At 48.3% G+C, this 21362-nt stretch overlaps 1 protein-coding gene across 2 annotated transcripts in view; it reads right to left on the reverse strand.

Moving 5' to 3' along the window:
• PACS1 (phosphofurin acidic cluster sorting protein 1) overlaps positions 1-21362 on the reverse strand; it is a 1493664-nt gene that overhangs the window by 328864 nt on the left and 1143438 nt on the right. For both annotated transcript variants that reach the window (XM_085625739.1, XM_085625738.1), the window contains one exon: positions 2568-2610. In XM_085625739.1, coding sequence (XP_085481865.1) covers positions 2568-2610 — 43 coding nt within the window. The remainder of the gene's footprint in view (positions 1-2567; positions 2611-21362) is intronic.

Genomic DNA, 21362 nt, shown 5'->3' on the forward strand with positions numbered 1-21362 from the left:
TCCTTACCACTACTTCTACAGGATGTATGTTGACCTATATGATTGTTTCTGCATGTGGAGATATCTCATCCACTATGACTAGAGCTGATTGTCAAGCAGGTATGGACTCAGTATGGCAGATAATGTTGGGCAGTGGGAGGGTAGTTGGTTAGTAGATGAACTTTTTTTGTTTCCTTATCTTCTTAATCCTTGCGATAGGTATGCCAACATGATTCTAGGCTTACTGCACAGTTTATCACAGAGTATACGTTTCATATGTTTCTTCATATATATGCTATGCTGCTACCATCCTGTTGGCCTTTAACATAGTGTATGAAAAGACTTTTTGCAATTATGCTTTGTCTAGGATTTTCAAAATGCAATTGAATATCTTTTTTTCTTTTGAAATGTATAAATATTTTAAACTTCTCCCTCTTGAGGAACAAATTCAAGACTCTGAGGATCAAAATAGTTCACAAGTCCCCATCCTTCTTTGGGACAAAGGAAATCATCATAATGGCATCCCAAAATCTTACCAGTGGCCCTAAGGAAGTGATAAGAATCACGAAATATGTTTACCAGAGACTGTGTACACTTCTGTTAATAAAATATTAGTAACTATTATGCTGAAATTGATTAATGCCGCTCTTAGGGGGCAGGGGATTTACATCTCTCCAACACTAAGGTCTGGGGTTTCAGGGTGTGCTCCCCCTGCCACCCATGTGACTTTGTTTGTGGACACATGGGCAATGCCTACATCCTGTAAGTGTGGCCACTGGAGGAAAGGTTCTCTTGCAACTAGCCTATCAGAACCTTAGTGCTAAGGATGCGGGCCCAAAACGGATAGCAGGAAAAAATAGGTCCCTCATTAAATGGAAGAGCTTTATTTTCTTTTTTAATTTAAGACCACGGATGGTACGCATGCTGAGTGTTAACTCTTTAAAGCTTAACAGGGAATTTCTTTAAACATTAATAACTCATAAAAACTGAAGTAACTTTCACTAAACCAACAAAATCACGCTTTCTGGGAAAATTGTACCTCCACTAAGTTTGGTGTAGATCCATTCAGTGTTTTTGTATGATTGTATGTGTGTGCAAAATTTCTTATGGGCGCTAAGTTGGTGAGACCCATCTTTTTAAAACCTTTTTTTAAACTATTTTAATCCCTTGCAATGTCCGCATCCTGTAATAGTGGCCACTGGTGAAAATGTTTTCTTGCAGCTAGCCAATCAGAACCATAACTGGACAGTGTTGACTGCACTATATCATGCATATGTATATATGAGGCCTCACAACTCCAGGCTCATGTGCGTGGGGTCATACTCCCCAATTCACCCAACCCATTGCCCACTCCTGGTTCATAACTATTGTGCTGCAAGGAAACAAGCAGCATCCAAATGTCTGGATTTATGGGAATTTTTGAGTCTTTAATCTACGATTGCCTTGCCATCAATGCTTATACCACTGTGAATGCAAATATTAAAAAGTTCTAAAATTCGACAACTAAGAAAGTGACAACCATTTCTTTTGGAACCTGTACATAAAATTATGCATATTACACAGTGTCTTTTGTTAGAGAGGCGCCGCGACAAAATTAGCGCAGCTAATGTTTTCCAGATGTTACATTTGCAGTTGCTTTAATCAATATGGGATATGAAGGGAAAATACTTTAGAAGAATACTAAATAGAAAAGAGAGGAATCAACAGACAGGAAAAGTTAAACAGAGAAGTAAAGTACAAGGGGGAGAAAGGGAGAGCAAGATAAGGCGAATGAATGGCAGTAACAAAGGAATACTTCCAGCTGGAGAGACACCCTCAACTTGGGACATGCAACATTTGCCAAGTTTCTGGGACTGTGTTTTTCAGTTGAGCACGAAATGTATTTGCCTAGGTTCCAAGGACTAAGATAGCTCTTGCTATATACAGTGGCTGGATTTAAGGATTCACTTTAATTCCGCAGCGGCCTCGAATCCCACCCAACAATTTAAGCATATTTCATAACTTGTAGAACCTTTTCTCAGTCATCAGGACACTTACTTTGGTCAAGAACATAACATCAACAGTAAATCCATGGAAGTACGAGAATCGGCAAAACATGGACAGCAAAAACGTGTAAATATCCAGAGTTGGATTTTAAGGACTCTCTTTTGAATGCTTTTCATTTTAATGGACAGGCAACAGATTTCACACAGCTTCATACTGAAAACTACAGCATAGGTAAGTGCAAAGATTTTACATCTGTCATTGGAGATATCTAAGGGGTTCACAGCATTTCTGAATGCAAACTGAGATGGTTGTGAAAGTTCAAATAACTATTGTACATTTTAGGGAAATAGGTTTGCCTGAGCAGAGGAAAGGTGGTTGGTAAACTAAGATTTAAAAAAAAAAAAATACCTCTCGTAATTAGAACCAACCGTGACCTGGCCCTCTCTCGGATATCCATTTGTCAGTATAATGTAAAGTGAACATTACTTGTGTTTCAAATATCTCTAAAACGCAGTGAAAAAAATAACCCACTAAGAACACACTTGCATGGTTACATAAAATATCCCAGAAGAATATAAAATAGAGCAGAGAATCATACTCACACCAATAAATGGGATAAACTTCTGATAAGAGTCCTCATCTTGGCTGTTGGAAGACAAACACAGGAGCAGTTAACTGGGAAATTAGTTCTCTCTAAAATTCCTTTTTTCTGCTTGTCATATATTAAGTGAATACCTCAAAGCCATACATAACTCCTAGATACTGCCTAATATTTAACCCCTTAAGTGCTGATGCTCCCTTCCCCCATCCTCAGTGCTTAGCCCATTTCGTTATTTGGGGTGGTTAGCACTTTAACGTTCAAAAAACGTTTTCCACCAAAGTTACCCAGGTCAAATTTGACTCCCTTTTATCCCAACTTTTGGAACTCTAACTACCCCCAACGATTTGGGATTTCCCTGTAGGGATGCAAAAATATCGTCAAACTGGTGCATGTTTTCGAAATATGGAATAAAGTGCTGATCAAGAAAGTGTGCTTTTGTTCCTAATTTTGCTGAGCAATACCCCTTGTGCGCAACGTCGGGTGGCTCTATTCAGCTCCTTGTGACGGCATCGGTAGCGTCTGTTGACGTCGCGGTGCCTATACAGGCCCCACCCAGGTGCGCGGATGTCAGTACTTTTAGATTTTTCTTCGCCAGAAGCGCAGAGCCACAAAGTGACTGATGTAATCATGTGCAAAACTAGGGCCCTGAAAGGGGAGTAAACCTAGACCTACTACATCAGTCCGCAAAGCAGGGCGGAATGGGTGGGGCTGTAAGGAATCTGCAGCTAGATAGAGTCTCTACCAGAAAATACGTTACCAAAGGTAAGTAACTTGTTCATCTGATAGAGACTTCTAGCTGCAGATTCCTTACCTTTGAATCAGATACCTGAGCCATACCATCCCGGTGGTGGGTTGCAGACTCATGACCTAGACTAAGAAGTCTTGCAGGACTGAACGGGCAAATTGCCCATCCCTGCTCATTTGACCATCAAGGCAATAATGTTTTGCGAACATGTGCAATGATGCCCACGTCACTGCCTGACAGATGTCTTGGAATGGGACACCCTGAGCCAAGGCCGTAGTCGCAGTCTTTCCCCTGGTGGAGCGGGCACTTAATCCCTTTAGGGGGCTGCTTCTTCGCCAAGGCATAACAGGTTTTAATGCAGAGAACAACCCAGCAATAGATGGTTCTTTTCTGCACTGCCTTTCCCTTCTTTGCTCCCACATACCCCACAAAGAGTTGGTCGTCCACCCGGAACTATTTTGTGTGGTCAAGGTAGAATGACAACGCTCTTTTTGGGTCCAGCCGGTGGAGACGCTCCTCCTCCTTAGAGGGGTGTGGGTGAGCAAAGAAGGTGGGCAAAGTAATGGATTGGACCAGATGAAATGGGGTCACAACCTTTGGTAAAAATGATGCCCTGGTGCGAAGCACCACTTTGTCCGGAAAGGACAGAAAATAAGGTGGCGATCTGGATAGCGCCTGCAATTCACTCACCCTTCGGGCCGATGTAATCGCCACTAAGAAGGCTGTTTTGATGGACAATAGCCTGAAAGGACAATTGTGTATCATACCTGGTAACTAAGGCTATAGAGGGCATAACCCCACCCCATACGCCTGCTTCGTCGACTGTAGTGCTGCTTTTGATGGCATCAACCGCAACATATTGTGGGCAAAACTTGCAAAGCGGGGCATACCGAGGAAACTTCTGGCTGCCATTATGTCCATCCACACCGTTACATGGGTCCGCACTAGGCTCACACAGACACACGCAACCGCCAAGATCTATACAAACAAAGGGCTAAAACAGGGTTGTGTGATCGCACCAACACTGTTTAACCTATATACTGCGGACTTGGGAGTTGCACTCTCAAAAACCAATATCTTCCCACCCAAATTGGGTCACCTCAGAATACCCATCATGCAATACGCGGACGACCTTGTCATCCTGGACAAACCAGAATAGGCATGAAAAGGGCCTTGGAGACTCTTCATCTTTACAACACGGAAAACAAACTTCAAACTAATGCAAATAAAACCAAAGTATTGGTGTTTGGACATAAACGAAAAAAATCCATGCTGGGCTGGAACATCGGACCACTAAGAATTGCAACCGCAAACAAGTATACCTACCTGGGAGTACAATTCTCAGATACTGGTAGAACAACACTCCAGGCCAAAACACTGGAGACGAATGCGGCCAAGGTCACACACGCCCTATGCAAAATACACCAGAAGCTTGTGAGCCACTCAAGGGAGGGTATCCGAAGAGTAACACAAGTCAAGCTATTTTCAACAATTAGCTATGTCCATCTGGTCTTGCCAGGCTTATTGTCCAACAAAATGGAGCATTTGCATATCATAGCTTTCATAAAGGTCTTCAGGCTACCATTCTCGACAAGGCGTACACTGATCCGACTTGAGTTTAATTTAACATCAATGGACATAGAATGCAAAAAAGATATAGTGAATCTGTATCACCATGTGATCAAGGCTATCCCGGGCACCTTGAGGGAAGCACTTCAAATACTCTTCAAAACTAGTCGATGGGCTAGGTACCTTGATTCAGCTAATAACACACTATGCCTGTCAGCTGACCACACAACGGTATCTCAACTGCCGATGGCTAGCCTAAAAAACTTGCTAAGAAAACCGGGAAAGATCATCTCAAGGAACCAGGGTACAGAAATGATCAGAGCCATCCGTGGCGCAGAGGGCCTTGCCAAGTCCCATGAAGCCACTCTATGCCAACCATACCTGAAGGCCGGTCTGGGCAGACAAGCTCTTCAAAACTTTCTGAAGATCAGGCTGCTAACTTTACCAATAAAGGACTACAGGGCACATTGGAAATCCACACCAGCTGGAAACAGAGGATGTGGCGGCCTGTGTCAATATCCCACAGAATCAGCAGAGCATGTCATCTGTTGTTGTCCAGTGTTGGTAAGCCTGAGGCAGAAATACTTAAGGACAATGTTCAACCAAAATAAAGTAAGAACATGTAAGGAGGCATTAACGTAATGTATACTACGAAAGGTACTAATGGAGCTTGCACGTGCCGGGAAGTTCTTTGCAGTTGCTGGAAAGACTTTATGTCAAACTCAATGAACAAAAAATAACAGCCTAATAATCAATCTATATGCCGACTGTCTTGTGCTAAGTCCAATGGTTAAGATCATTGCTATTTTCGCTGAGCAATAATATCACTGCACGTTATGACCATTAGTGATCTTGCACTAAGCCCAAATAGTTAAGATGAATTAATATTAGGGCATTAACTGATCAACAGATGTATATGTTATTAGATGTTTCTTCTTTTAAATTCAACCTTATTTTAGATGCTTTTCTACTAATCAATTGTTTTAATTATGAAAGTAACCTGCATTGTAATTGTAAATGATTTTAGGTAATCATACAATAAAGTGTTCTCTCTCTCAATTGTGTAAAGGCTCGAAAGGAGCGCACATCAGGTAAGTGGGGACCAAATTAAGGTCCCATTGCTGCATAATAAAGGCGTGGGTGGAAATAAACGTGCCAGCCCTTTTAGAAAACTATGTACAATAGAAGATTTAAAGATGGAAGGCTGGTCTGGCAGCCGCAAAAAAGCAGACAGAGCAGAGGTAACCCTTGAGAGTTCCCAAGGCAGAGCCCTGCTGGGCCAGGGTTAGAATGGATAAAAGGACAGTATAAAGAAGAGCAGAAAGAGGTTCAATGGACCTCTCTATACAGAATAATACAAATTTCTGCCAAAGGCAGTCGTATAACGACTTAGTGGAGGGCCGTCTGGCTGCCAGAACAACATTACAGACTTCGGGAGGAAGGTCAAAGGCCATCAACTGCCGCCGCTCAATCTCCACGCAAGGAGGCACAGAGTTGACAGGTTCGGGTGGAGAACCCTCCCCTGCTGCTGCGACAGAAGATCCTCCCGAAGGGGCAGCCTGATCGGAGGATTGATACTCATGCTCAGAATCTCTGGATACCAGACTCTCCCTGCCCAGTCAGGCGCCACAGAGATGACTTGGGCCGGGTCTAGGCAGGAGTGGTATGGGTGGAAAGGCGTACAACAGGCCTGAGCGCCACTCGTGACGAAACGCGTCGCAGAGCTTCGGCTGCCTTGGAAACTCCAGCGTGCAGTACTGCTGACATTGCGCGTTCTCTTCGGAGGCGAACAAATGTACCCAAGATTCTCCCAACTGCTTAAAGAGACCTTGCACCACCTCCGACTGGTGACGCCATTCTTGATCCTGAAGGCATTGACAGCCGAGATTTTCCACCCTGGCGTTCAGAGAACCTGCCAGGTGTTGAACCACCAGGGTTATGCCCTGCTGTTCCAGCCATGCCCAAAAAGGCAGGGCCTCTCGACAGAGGGTCCATGACCCCACACGTCCTGCTTGTAGCAGTACCACATGGCAGTGGTGTTGTCTGTGAATACTGCACTAACTTCCCCTTGACAGAAGGAAAAAATGCTTTCAATGCCAACTGCTCAGAGCTCCAACAAGTTTATGTGGAGCCCCGTCTCCGCCGGAGACCAGTGACCCCTGACCTCCGCCTCTCCCATGTGGCCGCCCCATCCCAGAAGTGATGCATCGATCACAACTGTGAAATCTGGTTGGGAAAGGGAGAGAGGTCTGCCGCTGACCCAATCACGGTTCGTTAACCACCAATGCAGATCCTTCGCAGTTCCTTCCGAGATCTGAACAACATCGGTGAGATTTCCCCGATGCTGTGCCCATTGGAACTTCAAGTCCCACTGCAGAGCCCGCATACGCCAGCTGGCGTGTCTTGCCAACAGGATGCAGGAGGCCTTGAGACTCAACAGCCTCAAAGTCAACCTCACCGAAATCCAGGATAGAGGCTGAAATATCGGAATCATACCCTGAATATCCTGGACTCGCTGCTCAGGGGGATGATCCCAAAACTGCACTGTGTCCAGAACAGATCCTATGAAAGGGAGCATCTGAGAAAGAGTTAGGTGGGACTTTGGCACGTTTATAGAGAATCTCAGCGAATGCAGGAGTTCCGCTGTAGTTTGAAGGTAGGAGATGACTGTCTGGGGCGAGGTTGCCTTCAACAGCCAGTCATCTAGGTAGGGGAAGACAGATACCCCTAACCTGTGCAGATGAGCTGCAACCACCGCCATTAGCTAGGTGAACACCCAAGGGGCACTGGTAAGACCAAAGGGGAGCATAGTAAACTGAAAGTGCTCGTGGCCTACCTTGAACTGCAGGTAACGCCTGTGGCTCGGCAGGATGGGAATGTGAAAATATACATCCTGCAGGTCCAACTCCACCATCCAGTCCCCTTGGTCTAGGGCAGATAAGACCTGAGCTAATCTAAGCATTATGAATTTCTCCTTTCTGAGGAAGAGATTGACGGTCCGAAGATCTAAAATGGGCTGAGCCCCTTGTTCTTCTTTGAAATCAGAAAGTAGCGGGAATAACAGCCACCGCCTACTTCTGAAGCTGTGACCCTTTCTATCACTCCCTTGGCCAAAAGAGCTGTAACTTCCTCTTGGAGCAACTTCAAATGATCCTTCGCCAGCTGTTCCTGAGTTGGCGGAATAGGAGGTGGAAATGAAAGGAAAGGAAAGCGAATAGCCCTCCTGTACGATCGGCAAAACCCACTTGTCTGTTATAGATCTCCAGCCAGGGAGATGATGATGAATTCTCCCACCCACTGGAGTAGTGTGGTCCTGCAGAATCAGCCTAGGAGTGCTTGGAGGCTGCTGGGGTAGTGTGGCAGACTACTTCTGGCCTCCATTCCGAGGACGGAATGTACCGCGTCCAAGTCCACGCACGGCTTGCGTAGTCTAAGCGGGACGGGGGCTAGTATATGTCTGAAGCAGCTGGAAACCCTTCCGTTGCAATGAAAGGGGCGAAAGCAAGACTGTCCACGAGGAGTGGAGGACAGGCCCATGGATTGACCATAGCTCGAGAGTCCTTGGACCTGACCAGGGCCGAGTCTGCATTTTCCCCAAAAAGGCGGATTTCATCAAAGGGCATGTCCATCAAATTGGCTCGGACATCCCCCGAGAAGCCAGTTGTACGAAGCCAGGCATGGCGCCTCCAGGCCACCGTCATTGAAATTGACCTGCCCAGCTAATCAGTCATATCCAAACCACACCGTATGGCGAATTTTGCTGCATCTCTGCGGTCCTTGACAGCTTGGGAGAGTACAGCCCGGGCCGCCTCCGGGACTTGTGGCAGCACCTGTGCAACTGCCTCCCAAAGAGAGTGGGAGAAACGGCCCAACAAGCATGAGGTATTCACCAACAGCAATTCCAGACTGGAGGAAGAAAACAACTTCTTCCAAAATGAGCCCAGTCTATTGGATTCCCTATCCGGAGGGGCGGAAGGGAATGCGCCCTGGGAAGTAGAGGCCTGCGCCACCTAACTTACTGGGGTGGGGTTTTGGCTGAGGAACTTTAGGTCGCCCGGAGCTGGGCGATGGCGGCGTGCAATCGTCCTATTCACAGGAGCCCCTGTGCTAGGCTTGGACCATGTTCCTGAAAGGATGTCCGTAAGTGCCTCATTAAAGGGCAATAGTGGTTCAGAGGTGGAAGTCCCAGGTTGAAGCTTTTCGGTCAGGAGATTGGTCCTGACCTGCACTGAGGGCAGCTCCAGTCCAAGGACCTCAGCTGCCCTCTTAACCACCATGGCATAGGACCCCCCCTTCTCCATAGCCACTGTAGGCGGAGAGAGCATGCCAGTATCTGGGTCAGTTTCCAGACCACTGGCTTCCCCAAGTTCCCCATACCAGTCCATAGTCTTCTCAGAGACATCCCGGTTCTCTAGTGGGTCTCCAGACTCCTTCCATTCCTCTCCTGAGCCCAGCACGTCCACAAAGTGCTCAGGCGACAACATAGAACCCCTGGGATCTGTCAACATCGGAATCGGCGTTGAACAGCTCTGTCATCGAGGATGGGGCTTGCGCTGCCGGCGGGCGACGTCGCAAGCACCGACTTCAGGTTTGACGTCGGGGGAGGTCGTGTTGTCACGACCGGCATGACCCGGAATCGGATCCCTGAGGCCCCACCAGCGCCGTGGCGTAAGCTGATGGTGTCGAACCTGACGGGCCCCATGGGGTCGCTCAAATACGTGGAGCATGGTCTCGTAAAAATCTTTAATTTGAGCGGGAGTCGCTCCAACTCCCGGAAAGGGTGGGAGGGCCAAAGTCAACTCAGGCTCAGGCTCTGCAGAACTCTGCCTAGAGTGTCGGTGCTCCTTACCTGTCTCGATGACAGATGCCAACTGAGGTGAAGACGAAGTCCGCTTGGACGACGACTTCTTCTGCCTCTTCCCCCGAGTATTCAGATGACCTCGAATGGGAGGAAGAGGACTTAGGGCTCCGTGAGCAGTCCCAAGACCTCCTCTTCTTCGAACAGGACTGTGACCTTCTTGGAGTCTCGCTTAATCGTTTCGACTGCCGGGCCGCGAGCAACTTCATCGCTCGCTCCCTCCCTCAAGGTCTTCGGGCCATCGCCTGACAGTCTGAACAGGACTTCGAATCGTGGTCGCGTTCAAGACACCACAGACATATGCTGTGGGGATCGGTGGCCGAAAAAATATGCGGGAACAAGTACTGCATGGTTTAAAACCTGTCTTTCCACCAGACATCCCTCGCATACGAAGTCGTATCTCAAAGATATTGACAAAAGTCGAGAAAAAAGCCTGTCAAAAAGCGGCAGAGGGGTAGTTCTTCCTGGATCAGCGCTTAACTGGCGTGGAAAGAAAAGAACTGACGTCCGCGTGCCTGGGTGGTGCCTATATAGGCACCGCAATGTCATAACCAATGCCAACGACGTCACACAGAGCCGAATGGAGTCACCCGACGTTGTGCGCATGGGGTATTGCTCAGCAAAAGTTTCCAGATCCAGCATGACGCCTGGGAATTTCAAAGGTAAGGAATCTGCAGCTAGAAGTCTATAGCCGATAAAAAGTTTGTTGAGCTAAGAATTTCACTGTGCTAAGATCGCCCATTTTCCTGCTTTCAGAGAAAGGCAGAGTTAAAAAAAAATCCTTTCTAAATGGTGGACAATGTTTTCTATTTTCAAGGTTTCTACCTACCTGAAGTTTGTGGGTGAAAGGGGGGGACCTGGAAGGCTATATGTAGGAAGGGAGGATCCTTCTAGCATGGTTACCCCTACTTTCTGCCTGGTGTCAGTGTGTTTTTTTTTTACCTAGTCTGCTGGGTTCCTGCTAATCAGGACCCCAGCAACTGTGTGTTATCCCATAAATTGACATGGTTAGTACTTTTGTACGTGAACAATTGGCTACTGGTGTACCCTTGTCTGTCGCTAGTATATGCTACTGAGGTACCCAGGGCATAGGTACACCAGGGGTCTCACATGGGCTGTAGCATTTATTGTGGCACCACTGGAAGTCCACTTAAACTGTGACTACAGGACTGCCATTGCAGCCTGTGTGAGTTGGTGCTTGCACCTCTCACAACAGATATAAGCTTCCTTATATCTGAGATCACTGCACTTAAAACCTCTATGGCAGGCTCTTAAGTCCTGAGGGCAAGGTGCTTGATTACAAGTGTGAGGGTGTCCCTGCATGTGCAGGACACCCCTACAAACCCTGGAGTTGATTCTCCATGCTTTGTAAGTGCGGTCAACCATTTTAAGACAAATAGTGGACATTAATCATTACGAGATGTCTAACTATATAGTGGGTGTACCAAACTCGGTCATGTTTGGCATCAAACATGTTGGAATCATACCCCAACACAGATTCCAGTGTTGAAACTATGAACGCATGTACTTGGGGCTCCCGGGTTACAGCCTTTCAGGATCTGACAGCCAGCTGGTGCTGCTGCCGACCACAGACACAATTCTGCCCTCCTGCTGCTGAGCCAAGCTCGAGCAGGGGAATGTAGAACAATAGGTTTGCTGTTGCAATACAATACAGGTGGTGGGTCTGCAACTCCCTCGAGGCCTGACCTGTCCTCTCTGCAATTGTGAGTCCAGTATCCTTCATCGGAACTGCTGGGACCAAACCTTGTGCACCGGGTCGACTTGCAGTTGCCAAGGTTTGTTGGATCTGCAATCCAGGGATCTTCGGACTACAAGAAGCTCCAGCATGACTTCCTGCCATGTACAGCATCTTCACAGCATCCTCTGTACTGTAGGCCTTCTTTCTTGGTGAGCTGCTCAAGGTCATCTTGCGACTCCTGTGCCTTTGGCCTGTGGGTCCTCGAGTGTCGTCTTCTGCTTCAGTGGGCTCCCATGTTTGCTCAGGGCCTGCTCTGACTTCCCTGCTTGTGGTACTGGTCACCTCAGTGTGGGATAGACACTGTCCCCTCTGCTTACAGGCTCTTCATTAAAAAAGTCCACCCTTGGATTCCACTGGACTCTTGCACAGTCTTCTCCATCCAGCAGCATCTTTCCTGAAGTTCTCCATTGTGATCTCCGGTGGTTTCCGTCACTTCGCACCTATGCAGCCAGCTTCCTTGGTGTAGGTATCCCGATTCCTGGTGTACCCACGGGTGGAGTGACTCTCCAACCTTCTTTCTTCCACGGGGTTTCTTCAGGGTCCACTGGGAAGGGCCCTTCTCCTTTCCCTGTTGACTTCTATTGAAGATGCGGCTGTGTTTCTACTCTTCACACAGCCTCCGAGGGGTTGCTGGTGTCCCCAGCTCCTCTGAGTCTCCTGGTCCAAGTCCTGGCCTTGCTCGCATTCCCTTTTTTTAGTATATGGTTTGGGCTCCCTCTGGAGACCACTGTATTCTGTGCCTACTTACCTATTGTAATTGACGTATTGTTGAGTTTATATCTGTGTTAGTGAGTGTTGTGTAATAAATCAACATTTTTATATATACACTGTGTGGTTCTTTTTTCATTTAACCTACACTACATGAATAAACTGGTAAAACAAGCTGTTTAACACTCCTTCAAGATAAGCCTGAGGGCTGCTCTACACAGCAACTACTTTGAGAGCTTTCAAAAGGTTATCAAATTAATGAATCAATCAAGGAATTGTAAGCGCGCTACTCACCCGTGAGGGTCTCAAGGCGCTGGAGGGGTGGGGGTGGGGGGGGGGGGGGTGTCAGCAGATCTGTTTAGCCGAAGAGCCAGGTCTTGAGGGACTTCCTGAAGGTGTTCAGGGAGGGGGCGCGTCTGATGTCTGCCGGTAGCTCGTTCCAGGTCTTGGCTGCACCGTGAGAGAAGGATCTTGTGGCTGCTCTGGCTCTGTGGATGCACAGGGTTTCGGCCAGTGCAAGGTTGGAAGGTCGGAGGTTTCTTTTGGGTACGTGGAAGTTGATTCTTTCGTTGAGGTATTTGGGTGCATTGTTGTGTAGGCATTTGTAGGCGTGAGTGAGGATTTTGAAAGTGACTCTTTTCTCCACGGGAAACCAGTGAAGACTTCGTAGGTGTTGACTGATGTGTTCATGTCGTGGGATGTCGAGGATGAGTCTGGCGGCGGTGTTCTGTATTGTCTGGAGTTTGTGGAGTAGGGACTTGTTGATGCCGGCGTAGAGTGCGTTTCCATAGTCCAGTCTGCTGGTGATGAGTGCGTGGGTGACTGTCTTCCTTGACTCAAGGGGGGATCCACTTGAAGGTCTTGCGGAGGATGCAGAGGGTGTTAAAGCAACTGGAGGTGACGGCGTTGACCTGTGGGTTCATGGTGAGTGATGAGTCGAGTACGATGCCGAGGTTCTTGGCATGGTCTGAGGTGGTAGGTGGGCTTCCGAGTGCGATCGGCCACCAGGTACTGTCCCATTCAGAAAGGATAGTACAGAGGACAAGGACTTCTGTCTTCTCGGTGTTGAGCTTCAGGCAGCTGTTGGTCATCCAGACTGCGACGTCTTGCATTCCTTTCTGGAAGTTGAGTTTGGCAGTGGTGGGATCTTTGGTGAGGGAGAGGATCAGCTGGGTGTCGTCAGCGTAGGATACGATGTTGAGGCCATGTTGTCGGACGATGGCTGCGAGGGGGGCCATGTAGATGTTGAACAGGGTGGGGCTTAGGGATGAACCCTGTGGGACTCCGCAGGTGATTTTCGTAGGCACAGAGAGGAAGGATGGGAGTCTTATCCTTTGGCTTCTTCCAGTGAGGAATGATCGTATCCAGTCCAGGGCTGTTCCTTGTATGCCTGTGTCGTGTAGTCTGGCGACTAGTGTGCGGTGGGAGATGGTGTTGAAGGCCGCTGATAGGTCGAGTAGGATGAGGGCTGCGGAGTGGCCTTGGTCCAGGAGGGTGTGGATGTCATCTGTGGTGGCGAGTAGGTCAGTCTCTGTGCTGTGGTTGCTTCAGAATCTGGATTGGGATGGGTTGAGGATGGCGTTCTCTTCAATGAATAGTGTCAGTTTCCTGTTGACTGTTTTCACTGCATCTTTGGCTGCGAAGGGGAAGAGCGAGATGGGCCGATAGTTCTTGAGGTCGGTGGGGTCAGCTGTGGGCTTCTTGAGCAGAGGTCTGACTTCTGCATGCTTCCAGTCATCTGGGAAGGTGCCGGTTTTGAAGGTGGTGTTGAATGTGTGTTGTAGTTCGGGTGCGATGGCAGCCGAAGCTCTGTGTTAGATGTGAGGGGGCCGGGGTCGGTGGGGGCCCCCCGAGTGGATGCTTTTCATGGTCGAGGGGGTGTCTTTGGTCGTGATCGGTGTCCAGTTGGAGATGGTGGGCTGGCTGGTGTCTCTGGAGGGACATCTGTGGCACCTGGTGGATGGTTGATGTAGTTGTCCTACACGTTTTTGATCTTAAGGTGGAAATAGGTTCCAAGCTTGTCCGAGAGGTCTTGGGATGGGGTGATGTCTGTGGCTTTGCTGCATGGGTTGGTGAATTCTTGAATGACACTGAAAAGTTCCTTGGAGTTGGTGGAGTTGGCCAGGATTTTGTTGTGGATGAAGTTCCTCTTGGAGGCTCTGATCTGGTTGTGGTAGTCCATCATGGCGTCCTTTGTAGGTGGTGTGGTTTTCGGTTGTCTTGGTGTTTCTCTAGTTCTTCTCCAGGCATCTGCAGGTGCGTCTGGCTTCTTGGAGAGCGGTGGTGAACCAACGGCTTTCCTGGGGCGTTGTCTTTTGGGGTTGCGTAGCAGGCGAGCTCGTCTGAGCAGTCGGAGATCCAGGTGGGGAGTTCTCTGGCTGCGTCGTTTGCGTCGGGTGCCCAGGTGTGGTTGTCTTGGGTGAGGGTGGAGTTAAGTTGCTCGTCGGTAACCTTGCTTCAGTTCCTTCGTGGTGGGCGTGGGGCTGGTTTGGGTGCCTTGGGTTTGTTGATGGCGAAGTGTACGCAGCGGGGGTCGGTCCATGGCGGCTGCGTTGTGTGGCTGAATTGGATGCCGTTTCCTGCCGCGAAGATGGGGTCGAGGGTGTGTCCTGCTCTGTGGGTCGGTGTGTTGACGAGTTGTTTAAGTCCGATGCTGGCAAGGTTGTCATGAAGGATAGTGGAGTTGGGGCCGCTGGGGTTGTCGAGGTGGAAGTTCAGGTCTCCAATGAGTATGTAGTTTGTTGAGGCAATGGCGTGGGGAGCAATGAAGTCGGTGATGGTGGTGACGAAGGATGTGCGGGGGCCCGGCAAGGTCTGTAGACGAGGGTTCCTCGGAGTGTGGCTTTGGGGGTGGTCTGGATCTGGAAGTGCAGGTGTTCAGCGGGGGGGAAGGTTTCGCTGGAGGTGGTGAGGCGGAGGGTGCTCTTGTGGGCGACCACTAAAATTACCATAAGGGTTGTCTGAATTAGTTGAAGGTGCTTCACTTAAAAAAAAAGGGCACCATATACTAAGCCGGCCTCCTACAGTCCAGAACAGCTCAGATGAAACAGAGCGTCTGAGAAGGAGTCAGGTGTGACTTAGGCAAATTTATAGAGAACCCCCGCCAATGCAGGAGTTCCGCTGTAGACCAGAGGTGGGAGACAACAGCCTGGGGCAAAGGCATCTGCAACAGCCAGTCATCGAGATAGAGGACTGATACCCTTAACCTGCGCAGATGAGCTGCAACCACCACCATCACCTTGGTGAATACCCGAGGGGAGCTGGTAAAGCCAAATGGAAGCACAGTGAATTGAAAGTGCTCCTGGCCTACCTTGAAGCACAGATAACACCTGTGGGCAGGCAGGATGGGGATGTGAAAATACGCACCTGAGCCAACATAAGCATCTTGACTGACTCCTTTTTGAGGAAGAGATTAACGGTCCGAAAGACCAAAATGGGCAGCAACCCTTTTTCAGTATCAGAAAGCCGTGGGAGTAGCAACCACAGCCTACTTCTGAAATTGGAACCCTTTCTATAGTTCTCTTGGCCAGGAGTGCTGTAACTTCCTCTCGCAGCAATGCTAGATGATTCCGCGTCAGCTATTCTTGAGCTGGTGGTAAAGGAGGAGAAAAAGTAAGAAAAGGAAGAGAATAGCCTTCCTCAATGAAATGCAAGTCCCATTTGTCTGATGTTATAGACCACCAACGGCGGAGAGGGTGTCGAATTCTACCTCCAACTGGAGTAACATGACCTTACATAACCAAACTAGGAATGCTTGGAGGCTGCAGCTGCCGAGTACGGAGTAGTAAATTACTTCTGACTACCATTCCAAGGTCGGAATGAACCGTGTCCACGTCCTCACATAATTTGGGGAGTCTGCGCAGAACAGTGGCTGGGATATGGCTGACGCATTGAAAACCCCTTCCATTGTCACAAAAGGTGCGAAAGCTTGATTGGTCACAAGGTGCAACAGAGAGGCCCAAGGATCTGGCCATAGCACGAGTTTCATTGAAGTGTTCGAAGGCTGAGTCCGCTTTCTCACCAAGAAGACGAGTTCTGTCAAAGGGCATGTCCATGAGTTTAGCTTGGACATCACCCAAGAAACCAGACGTTCTCAGCCAGGCATGGCGCTGTAAGGAAACCGTTGACTTAACCACTCTGCCCAGCGAACCAGTCATGTCCAAGCCACACCTAATGGTGAATTTTGCGGCATCTTTCCCATATTTCAATGCTTGGGAAAGCACGGCCCGGGCTTCCTCCGGGACCTGTGGCAGCACTTGCGCAACCGTTCACTAAAGGGTGTGTGAGAAATTGCCCAATAAGCATGCGGTATTCACCAACCGCAAGGCCATCACCCACCGCAAGGCCAGACTGGTAGAAGAAAACATCTTCCCAAGTGCGTCCAACCTCTTGGATTCCCTATCTGGAGGAGCGCAGGGGAATGCACCATGGGACATCGAAGCCCGAACCACCAAGCTCTCAGAGGTGGGGTGCTGGCTGAGGAACATTGGATCGCGCAGTGCAGGGTGATGGCGGTGTGCAATTGTCCTGCTCAAAGGAGCCCCTGTGCTAGGCTTGGACCAGTTGCCTAGAAGGAAATTTCTTAGTGATTCATTAGAGGGTGAAGTAGGGTTTGGATGTGAAAGCCCAAGGTTGACGCACCTCGGTCATGAGATTAGTCCTGACCTGCACCAAGGCCAGCTCCAGGCCAAGGACCTCTGCTACCCTTCTCACCACCATGGCATTTGATTAACCCTCCACCGTAGCCATACTAGGTGGAGAGAGTATACCAGTATCTGGAGATGTTTCCAGTCCACCGGCTTTCACAAGATCCTCATACCAGTCAAAATGTTCCGCAGGAACATTTAGTTGTTGTTCTAAAAGGACCATAGACCCCACCAAATCCTCACCCATGCCTTAAACTTCCTCAAAATGCACAGGCAATGACATAGAACCTCTGGGCTTTGAAGTTAACATCGAGCGACGTCGATCCATCTCAGAGTCATCGGGTATCAGCATGGGGCTGTCAGTGGTGGCATCGACTTCAGCTTCGATGTCAGGGAAGATCGTGTTGGCACGACCAGCATCGACCAGGAATTGGATCCAAGAGATCTCAATAGCGCCATGGCTGGAGTTGATGGCGTAGAACTTTGTGGGGCCCGAAGGCCCACCGGAGGGTTCGTCCCCTCAAAAACATGGCTCGTGGCCTCGTTAAATTCCTTCATTTGTGCGGGGGTCGCCCTGGCTCTTGGAAATGAGGGGAGATGCGGAGTTGAACCTGGCTCCAAGTACGCAGATCCGTGCCTAGAGCGTCGATGCTCCTTAACTGTCTCATTGACGGGCAACAGACAAGTTGAAGTCATAGTCCATTTAGACTTCTTCTTTTTGTGCCTCTTCCCCGAGTGTCCCGAGGACCTCGAGTAAGAAGAAGAGGTCTTAGGGCTCCTGAAGCGATCCAGCGAACTTCTACTCCTTGAACAGGACTGGGATCTCTGAGGAGTCGCGCTTGATGGTGTTGACTGGCAGGCTGCAAGGAGCTTCAAAGATTGGTCCTGCAAGGCCTTCGGAGCCATGGCCCGGCAATCTGAGCACAACTTTGTGTTGTGGCTGCACTCGAGGCATCACAAGCAGAAGAGGTGGGGGTTGGTTTCTGAAATTGCGGGGTGACAGGCACCACATGATTTGAACCATGTGCGTCTAGATGGCTTCTTTGACACACAAGAAAAAATATTGTCTACAAAATGCCAAAAAAGACGGTCAAAAAAGACAGAGGGGCAACTTCTCCGGATCAGCAATTAACTGGCGCAGAAAGAAAAGAACTGACATCTGCGCGCCTGGGTGACACCTACATTGGGGACCCCAATGTCAATCGACGCAGACATCACACGGAGCCGAACAGATCCACCCAACAGCGCAAAAGGGTACTGCTCACGCAAAAGTTTCTGGATCCTTCCTGACGACTGGGAATTCAAAGGTAAGGCATCTGCAGCTAGAAGTCTCTATCAGATTTCTTTGGCACAATCAATATTGAACCATAACGCTCTTCTTGGATCGAGGCAGTGGAGTTTCTCGTCTTCTTTAGGAGTATGAGGAAGGTGTAGGAAGCTGGCTCTGTATATACTATAGTCAAAAAGAAAGACCTCCCTTGGATCTGTATGTATCAACAATCACTCAAACACACAGGTCTCACGTTAGCAGGATGAGATTCGGCATCAACGAAGCAATCAAATTACTTGATAACAAATTTATTCAAATTAATCACATATGTCACAAAAAATATGTTGTACACATACATTAAAAAGACAAACAATTTTCCAAATTTTTAAAACATAAAAGGTAAAAATCAATTAAAACTAAAAATGATTCTATATAATTATTTTAAATATATAGAAATTGGGACCTGCCATTAATCCTGAGGAAGGTGTTGGCTATATACTGAGGCCTACCGAAACGCGTCGATGCTCTAGTAAAAGGAAATCGTATAAAATCTGCGATGACAATGGTTTTGTGACATGTGTATTGCGATTGAGTCTCATTGTGGTCACAGCCGATGAATCTTTGATTTGGCGATTTCCTATTTTGAGTAGGATTATTTGTCCTGCTCTTTTTTCCCAATTTTATGTTGTGTATGAATATTGATGGTGATTCGTTACATTATCTGTTTATGAATCATATAAAGAAGTTTTAATTGATTTTTACCTAAAAATTTGGAAAATTGTTTGTCTTTTTAATGTATGTGTACAACATCTTATATTTTTTGTGTCATATGTGATTAATTTGAATAAATTTGTTATCAAGTAATTTGATTGCTTCGTTGATGCCGAATCTCATCCTGTTAACGTGAGACCTGTGTGTTTGAGTGATTGTTGATACATACAGATCCAAGGGAGGTCTTTCTTTTTGACTACGGTCCTGCTTGGTACCCCTCTCCCTTGGTTTAGGGGTCCCTCTCTCTTTGTTATAAAAATCTGTATATACTATACCAAAAAGAGGTAGTGTGCGCACAGTTTGCGGGACAAGACGTGGAAGCTTGTAAAGTTGAAGACAGGCTGGCAGGAATGTATGTCCACTCTCCGGCGAGTGAGGAATATCCCAAACCTATTGGCTACAGTCCTCCAAAACAATATGGAGAATTCTGAAAGGAGGGGGTCACTTCAGCTCAGGGTGCCTTAGGGGTGGCCCTGGCTGAAAGGGGACACACCTCTCTCGCTTACTAATTTGCCCACTGAGCTTGCTGCCAAAATGAGGGCCGGTCAGGGGTGAAGGCATCTCCACTATCTGGAGAGACTCTGGTCAGCATAACAAAGGATGGGAAGCTTTTGAGCCTCACAGCCGTTCTATGCTGTTTCTGCTTAGGGGTTGGTGTGAAGCACCTCTACCCAGGGCAGGCTGGTTGGGACCAGTCAGGCTCGCACTAGCAAGTTGGTGGGATTTCAGGGGGCACCTCTGAGTGCATTTCTTAATAAATCTAACACTGGCATCAATGTGGGTGTATTAAGCTGAGATGTATGGTACCAAACATCTTGGAATTCAGTGAAGCCATCAAGGAGCTGTGGAACTCGTAGTGACAAGCTCCCAGCCCATATACTCAGTATTTGCTTCACTGTGAACTTATAATGTGTAGGAATAGACTACGACATTATAGGGGAATATCTGCTCATGCAGTTATGCCCTCACATGAGGGATAGTGCATCCTGCCTTATTCCTCTAAGACCTACTGTAGAGGTGGCTTACCTATGCCTCCTGCAGTGCTGGTAAGCCTAGCACACAGGGATGTGTGCCAGGTGGACTCTTCACTTTTATCCGCACCAAAACACGCAGACTGCAGTGGCAGTATGTTTGTGTTTGGTGAGGGATCTCTGAGGGTGGCACAATACATGCTGCAGCCCTTAGAGACCCTCTCTGTGGTCACAAATCCCTTGGTACCATTGATACCTTTTACAAGGGACGGATATGTAACCCAGAGGTGTGCCAATTGTGGAATCAATGGTACAGTTTCAGGAAAGAACATAGGCACTGGGAGCCTGGTTAGCAGGAACCCAGTGCACACTCAAAGATGAATCAGAATCAGGAAAAATGTGGGGGGGGGGGAACGATACCAAAAAGGGTACTTTCCTACATCCAGGGTCTCTACCTGAAGCTCAACTCAAACAATACAGAATTCCTGTTATTTGCCAAGAATAACAAACAAGAAACCGTACAAACCAGGCTAAATGACACGAACAATCACACTTTTCAACATCAACTTACACCAAATACCAAGTCACTTGGTTTCACCATGGACATCAATCTTCCCTCAAGGAAGACTGCCCAAAAAACTAACGTGACTTGGTGCCTGTTCTCTCTTTCAATTCAGAACTGCTGTTCAAGCCACTATATTCTTGTATGAGGGTAATGCTCTGCTATATGGCCTTCCACAATGCATACTCAAATCAAAATTAGGTGTTTGTTAAGTTTGACTACTCACCGTAAGGGTCTCAAGGCACTAGGGGTGTGGGGGGTTTCGCAGGTTCCAGTCCATCAAGGAGGGGGGTCTGCAAACGGCCAGGTTTTGAGGTTTCTTGCGAAGATGGGGAGCGATGTTATCTGTCTGAGGTGGAGCGGAAGGTCTTTCCAGGCTCTTGCCGCGAGGACGGAGAATGAGCGGCCTCCCGATCTGGTCTTTCTGGTGCGGGGGACCACTGCGTAGGAGAGCTGGGCTGATCGTAGGGTCCTTTAGGGTGCGTGGAATTTGAGTCGGCTGTTCAGGTATGCTGGTCCGGTGTCGTGGAGGGCCTTGTGAGCGTGGGTTAGCATCTTGAAGGTGACTCTAGCTTCAATGGGGAGCCAGTGGAGTGTTCACAGGTGCTGGGAGATGTGGCAGTGTCTTGGCAGGTTGAGGACCAGTCTTGCGGCAGCGTTTTGGATGTTCTGTAGTTTGAGGGTGAGTTTTTTTAAATTCCGGCATAGAGTGCATTGCCGTAGTCGAGCCTGCTGGTGACCAGGGCGTGAGTGACTGTCTTTCTGTGTTCGAGGGGGATCCATTTGAAGGTCTTACGTAGGAGGCGGAGGGTGTGGAATCAGGAGGATGAGACGGAGCTGATCTGGCGGTCCATTTTGAGCTCTGAGTCCAGGATGAATCCTAGGTTGCATGCATTGACCGTAGGGGGTAGGCGGGCTTCCGAGGGCGGGGGGCCAC

The sequence above is a fragment of the Triturus cristatus genome, chromosome 9 (genome assembly GCF_964204655.1).
Source record: "Triturus cristatus chromosome 9, aTriCri1.1, whole genome shotgun sequence".
In the NCBI taxonomy this organism is placed as follows: Eukaryota; Metazoa; Chordata; class Amphibia; order Caudata; family Salamandridae; genus Triturus; species Triturus cristatus.